This window comes from Strongylocentrotus purpuratus, unplaced genomic scaffold (assembly GCF_000002235.5).
Source record: "Strongylocentrotus purpuratus isolate Spur 01 unplaced genomic scaffold, Spur_5.0 spur5_contig_355, whole genome shotgun sequence".
In the NCBI taxonomy this organism is placed as follows: Eukaryota; Metazoa; Echinodermata; class Echinoidea; order Camarodonta; family Strongylocentrotidae; genus Strongylocentrotus; species Strongylocentrotus purpuratus.
Window position 1 is genome coordinate 1 of NW_022145013.1, and position 7,318 is coordinate 7,318.

General features: G+C 39.9%; 1 protein-coding gene across 1 annotated transcript; it reads right to left on the reverse strand.

Moving 5' to 3' along the window:
- Nucleotides 1–661: 661 nt before the first annotated feature.
- LOC115923783 (fibrillin-1-like) lies at nt 662–6,927 on the reverse strand (the record flags this gene model as incomplete). The annotated part of the gene is made up of 10 exons (XM_030985112.1): nt 662–796; nt 968–1,090; nt 1,471–1,587; nt 2,317–2,500; nt 2,938–3,065; nt 3,971–4,096; nt 4,866–4,960; nt 6,119–6,222; nt 6,604–6,701; nt 6,747–6,927. Coding segments are annotated over 10 exons (1,291 nt in total), but the record flags the coding sequence as incomplete, so codon positions are not given.
- Nucleotides 6,928–7,318: the final 391 nt, after the last annotated feature.

The following is a 7,318-nucleotide window of genomic DNA, read 5'->3' on the forward strand; positions in this document are numbered from 1 at the left end:
GTTTTGTTTTAGATATTTAAGTTCAGAGTCATGTAACAAAGAAAACAAATAAGCCTAATTCTGACATCTCATTGAGTTTTGAGTTTTCTGCAATACATGCATGAATTATCCCCGTTAGGATAGCTGATGATAAAGATGTTGTTAAGTGCACGACAGCCCCATTCACTAATGATATGGAATTTGAGGTGAGAAATGGAAGTTGAGGTGGCTTGAACAACCCCCAAAGTGGAACTTAATTTTAAAGTTTTCCATAGGCCCCAGGTATACACCGCCCATGAGGAAAGGGTCCTAACCTGAGCAGGATCTGTTGAAAACTCTCGCTGCTGAAGCCAGGCTTGCAGTCACAAGTGACGTAGGGTTCATCGTTGACGCACATTGCTCATATAGCGTCGCAGTTATGAGTACCGGCTGGGCATTCTTCACATCTAAATATCATGAAATAATGACATGATGGTTTGACAGAGCTCAGATTTGAAGTAAAAATCAAGTAGACTACAAGTGCTTGTTAATCTATGCACTTTCTACCAGACAAGAGGTACTTTATTTCAACAGTCCCCCCCCCCCAATACAAAATGCTGGTTGATTCATAGTACTTTGGTAAGCAATATTTCTGTTCAGCCCCATGGAATTGATGCCTAGTTTCATTGTCAGATTGACAAACCTGAACAGGTCCGTTGGTCACTATTGAGAGTGTAGCCGGGATGGCAACGACACTCGTAACTGCCTTCCAGGTTATCACACATCGAGTTGGCACCACACATGTCAGGATCACTGGGGCTTGTGCACTCATCAATATCTGGAAATGAGACAGAAGATGTAAAGTTAGGAGAATGTTCTCTTAAAGCCACTGAACGGTTGGGCGTAGAGAAAATATATTAATTCTTTTAAAGATTGTGACTCTGTTTGTGTTGACAGATCAAAAGATGTAAACAAGTTGAAGAAGGAATACACTGTTGAACAATATTACCTTCACAGACTGTGGGATCATCATCGATTGCGTATCCTGGTTTGCAGAGGCACATGTCTGCATTGTTGGTTTTGTAGCACTCACCCTTGTGTGGCAAGTTGTACCCGAACACACACATTACAGCTGTGGGAGAAAAACAAAACAGTCATTGTGATGGCAAAGAATTGTATTATGTTGTCTTTACTCACTGATGAATCTACAAATCCGGACAGTGCTGTGGCAGTTTCGGGCTGTACATGACTCATGGATTTACAATATTTGGCAGTAAAGAGACAATTACGAGAAAAGAAATGATACCTTTTTTTTGAAAAACTTTCAGGTTTTTTTTATGTTTGCTTACTACTTGAACTTTCTTTATTTTCTAATATTTATTTACATGAATCAGCAAAACAGATTATCCCACTGAAAATACTGGTCATGTGATAAGTAATTGGTTAATCTTGATGGAGTTCTCGATGCGCATCATTGCACATTTCGGATGCCAAACTAGCTAAATAGTTTACCTTGGCAAACTCCATCTTGAAGGGTGAAACCTGCACTACAATTGCAATCAAATGATCCTTCCTTGTTAAAGCACTCTTGCTGGCAGTTGTCTAATTCAAGAGTGCATTCGTCAATGTCTGTGCAAAAAGGGAGTGGAAACCAGATTTACAACAAGTATTGGAGTTAAACGATGATAACTGTGAAAAGGGCCATCGTTCTGTCATTGCAAGTCCCCTGTACTGTTACTGGACTTGGAGATCGACCTGCACTTTATACCAAAGAAAAGATTTGTGTTGAGCAATGGACTCCATAAAAATGGAAAGGGATGGTTACACACAGCTTGCGAATAAATGGCAACAAAGGCTTTTATAGTAATGTTGATACTAAAGTAAATATTATTGCCACATCCAGTTGGAAAGTTTAGATAAAAATTAGGAACATTCTTCACATCACTTCTTCAATGTCAGATAATTTATCGACTGAGTTTGATGGTGTTTGATGGCATTAACAGCTGAGACACTTAACCAAAACAATCGCACTGTGACATTGGTTCTAAGGAAGCAATTTACAATGGTTGTTTCGCCTTTTACGCAGATTTAGTTACAATGTCAAGGTACTAAATTGTATATATTAGTTGATTTCTCACACTGTGCAGGTCTGTCCGTCCCCTGTGTATCCAGTCACACAGTCACACTGATAGCTGCCCACGTGTTGGTGCAATTAGCGTTTTCAGAACAATCATTGCTTCCCTGACACTCATCGATATCTACAAGGATCAAAATTTGTGACAAGAAAGAAAATGGTTGGATAGAAATAAAATACTTCATTTTAATTTGTGTCAATGTCGTATTCATTTGTCAACAAGCTGTTTGCCGAGCAAGGATTTGGCAGCGCATCCAGGAATGTAGCAAAATGGGGGCTGGGTGTCACCAAAACGTATCCCGGGTCAGCACGTACAGCCTCAATGACAAATGAACCACCGTGAGCGTTGCTGTAATGAAGAGAGCCACCTATTGTTCGATAAGGTCCAAGGGATTTGAACATCGCCTCCTGGAGTCAGACAGAGTACAGTTCCCCTTCAAACACAACATTCTTTTGCGTTTGCAACAGCCGGCTTTTTACCGGTTCCTAGCCTCCACGGAAGAACAGTCAGCAAATTTGTTGTCGCACACCCAACCAAATCAGTCTTACTTTGCCCTGAGCACATATTCCGATTTGTCAACTCCCTCTAGTCTACAAACTTAAGAAGCAGTCTTTCGACACAAAGCACTGGCAACAGAAAAAAATATATATTGCGCTTTTTTTTTCGTTTTAGACAATTGTATCAACATCTGCGAAGAAGGTTTTGGTAAAAAAAAAATAGAGGATAACTCCCATTTTCAGTCAGCTAGCTGTTTTGTTCAGTCGCAGGCCCAGTATTAACAGTGTGCACCTAAAAGGGACACTAATAATACACGTATACAGCACACTGAGTATGTTTGATTTACCTGTACAGGTTGTCCGACCGTCCCCGGTATATCCATCCTTACAGCTGCAGTCAAAGCTACCCACTGTGTTGCTGCACTCACCAGTAACGGCCAAACAATCGTCCTGACAGTGGTACACTCATTCAAATCTGGAAATCAACGGTAATGGCAGAAAAAAATTAGGCTGTGCTGAAATATGGTATTTTGCAGCCATGGCTTTGTCTTTGTCCCACGATGGGCAACAGTGCATACTTTTAGTCATGGACAACAGTATCTGTGTTGGACATGACCTAAGTTGGTGAGGGTGATGGTGTTATGTGGGAGTCGACAAATCAGATCGACAGCCCTGGAATATATGTTCGCCGTGCACAGAATACACTGAACAGAGCATATACTCTTTTCCACTGCATTCCTCGAGGAAATAAAACACTCCAAATATCGCTATTGCTGGCTAGGTTCACTAACTGCAATCAATACCAAACAATTTGTACACTACAAAATTGCGATAACATTACTTACCCGCACACATCATTCCGTTGCCAACATAACCAGTGTTGCACTGGCATAGAAAGCTACCTTGAGTGTCCGTACACTCAGCGTTTCTCATCACAGACTGGTAACGGTGCAGCACATTCGTTTATATTGGTGCAATTTGTGCCGTCGCCAGTCCAGCCCTCCCCACACGCACACGTGTATGATCCCACAGTGTTTGTACAATCGGCTTCAGCGTGACAATTACATCCATGTCCCTTGCGCATTCATCAGATCTAGTGACATACATGAAGACGAAAGAAGTGTTTCGAGGACACTTTCAGCAAAATACGACTTTGTGACGCTACAGAAAGTTTTCACGCTGCCTTTTCACAAAAAATATTGAACGCAGTTTAACACCTACAGATTTCACCATGAAAGTTTTGTTATACCAAATTTAATTCACATTTGCATTGCAATGAAATGGAAATTACCACCTGATGTATCCACTTGGTAAAATCCACATTGTTTGCGTCTATTTAAGACAATTAATTCAAAAGTCAATTAGTTCATAAGGCCTTACCTTGACATGTCTTGCCATCACCTTCATATCCCGCAATGCACACACACAGGTACGAGCCTATGGTGTTTTCACATTTAGCTTTCTCGTCACAAGTATAGCTACTATTGTCTGTGCATTCCACGAGGTCTGAGAGATGTATAAAAAAAAACACACTATTTGAAAAATCAAACTTTGATTTCAACTTCTGTAAGTGATGTGTTTTGTATGCCTCCATGACTGTAGTGACTGTAAATTAAGCTAATTAATACTGACTTCACAGTAAGGTGAGAAAAACCCCTGGAAACAGGATAATTTCTATACATTGTTTTTAGCATCATTGTTTGTATTGACTGAATTTCCACAAAGGACTCTTTTGAGCCTTGATTAACTTAAATCGAAATTTAAGAAAGTAAAAAAGAACAGAATGTTGGTGTCATTACTTTGGGTTTCATTCTCCTTGGTATATTATCTACTAGCCTAGGCTAAATTGCTTAGCACAACCTTTGAAACACCGAAAATATTTATACACGAGTCTCATAAGTTCTCACAAGTTTTCCTTTTTCATCACAAGTAGTGAAACTACTCAAATCGATAGTTAAGCAAACAGAACTTCTTTTTTCTTTGTCCACTATTCCTTCGCTACATTTTACTTGACTATGTTGTAAGGTAACTTATGAATGATTTGCAATTGTCTTGACATTGACTTAAGATTGTGGTACGTTCAGCATCATCATTTGCACAGTGGAAAGGCTAAATCACAACGCTGTGTTATCAAACATTTTTAAACCAATAAAAACAGCATCTGTTTTTAAACTGTTTTGGGCTTCATCATATTCTTAAATATTCATATAGTTTGCTTACTGTACAACAAATGTCGAAAACTTCTCTACTACTTTCCAAGAACACATAGGCCTACCTGTACACGACGTTCCATCCATAAAGTCGTCCCTGAAGCCTGGTTTACAGTCACACTCGTAGCTGCCCTGGGTGTTGTTGCACACGGCGTTGACACTACAGTTGTGCAGGCCAATTCACATTCGTCAATATCTACACCATCCAAATCAAACACAAACTTTTAAATGGTGATTTCATAGCTAGAGTGCGAGTCTGACAAACAAACACAAATTGGTTATTCTGTATATCTGTTTGTCTGTTGTGTATGTCTGATTTGTATGTCTCATCAACTCACATAGTATTTCTTTAATTAGTTATTATTTAAAGACATCTCTTCATACAGGCTTCGGCTTCCAGAATATGCCTCATGTGTGTGCCGGAACACCTTTGCCGTATTATTGTTATTCTTGTATTATTATATTGTCCCCGTGCAGAATGGAAATAAAGTGAACTGGGGGAAAACATTGACATGCCCAAAATCCTCAGATAACGCAAGGGTAAAATCAAATTTGATTTAAAAATGGCTGACAATTCCAATATGCCTTCAAATAAATATAATGCTCAATTTTGTTCATTTCGTCTTGGTTTAAATAATCAAATTCGGCGTTTCAAAATACAGGGCGCCACCAAGAGTTTGTCATGGAGAGTTCATTTTCCCAGTGCATTGTGGGCACCTTTTTTTTTTAGGTCAGTAGTAGTTTCGTAAGCAAATGATTTAGGATCTGTTTGCCCTTTTTATTTTCTTTATATCATATTGGTTTTTGAAATTGCGGCAGAAACGCTATGCCCCTGTCTATAACATATTAGCTCAAGTTGACTACTGATAATCATTCAAATGGGCCATGTTTTGTCGACCATAAACTTAAAAATATTGACTCTCCATGGCAAAATCTTGGTGGCGCACTGCATTGTGAATCGCCCGAATTAGGACTTGTGGATTTTTGGGAGAGGATGGCAGAATTTGTAGCCAGTGACATTTGATATCAATGTCCGTGTCTCACAATGTAAAACAATAACTGCATTTGAGGGAAGTTCGAGGAAAGCTAAACTAATATCTGTCACGGATGGCATGTTGCGGATAAACCTTTTCTTCACCGTATCCAGATATTTAAAGAGAAAAACTCTTAGGTATTGTGCTCTTTCACGTTCGCAACCAATTTCTTTCAACAGGTACATCTGTAACTTTGCAGTTTTTCTTTGAATGTCATTGCATACAAAGAGCACTGCATACAATGCATCGGCCTGTGTCAATGTACAAGGAGAAGCCAGATTCACAACTGCAGTTGTAAATCCATGAGGGTGTTGTTGCAGATCTGATCGCAGCCGCGTCCACCGCTGCTGGCTGGCTCGTCTTGGTACAGCTCACAACTCGTCAATATCTGCAGGAAAATCAATATAGAGTCTTCAGGTCAAACACGATACATCATCCTCAGTTAACGTGAGTTCATATCATTAATACATCAGTCACTAATCAAACTTCATTAACTAATGACAACAGAATCATTGTGCACTTTACTGATGTAATCTATCACAAACAGGGAATTGTTAGGGCGGGGAATTGAGGTAACTAACCATGTTATTTCCCCTGGGGGAGGGGGTTGTAGTTGGCCGACCACTCCCCTCCAAGTTTATTCCCAAGGCCATTAGTTTCCGTATATGTTGATGATGTGACTCCATTTGTGACTCTATTTATAACTCCATTTGCAAAAATCTTGATTTAGATCGGGCTGTCACTTGTGGTCAATCCGAACAGTTCTGGCCTGCATTGGAGGTACATCTCTTGAGGTGTGAGGGTTGCCCATGGGCATGTCACAGTTGAAGTGGTCCACAAGCAAGTTGGTCTTAGCCATTAAAGGAGCTAATGGTTTCAAATAAATACTCCAACCAAGAACTCTTTACTTACCCTGACAGAACCTGCCGTCACCCTCAAGTCCTTCAGGACAAGGTCCACAGGTGTTGTTCAACGACGGTGGCGCTTCATCAAAACAAGCCACGCCCATGAAGCAGGGGCCGTCCTCACAGGCGTCGTAATCCACTTCACAGAACTCACCACTCCAGCCAGGCTCACACTCGCAAAGCACCACCTAAATAGGAAATGAATGACAACGTTAACCAAACATACTACACAAATAAATGTGCAGAACAACAATTACAACTTGATCTCTTCGATTGTATCGCTACATTCATTCACAGAGCCCATTGTATAGGTTAGTGTCTTTCGAATTAGGAAAGGCCTCTGTCTTCGAGCAGGACACTTTTCTTACAAAAAGTTATACTTTCCATTAACTGCATTTTAGGCCTAATTAAGATTAACCAATAGCTTATGAGAATATTTGTTACACTAGAGCAAAAATACTACACAGCTCATATACAGCGTGGATAAAAAAAAAAAACCGAAACCGATATATTATTGCTAATTTGAACAGAAGTAGGGCACATGTGAATCAAAGAGAGATATCCTCTGTTAGGTTGAAT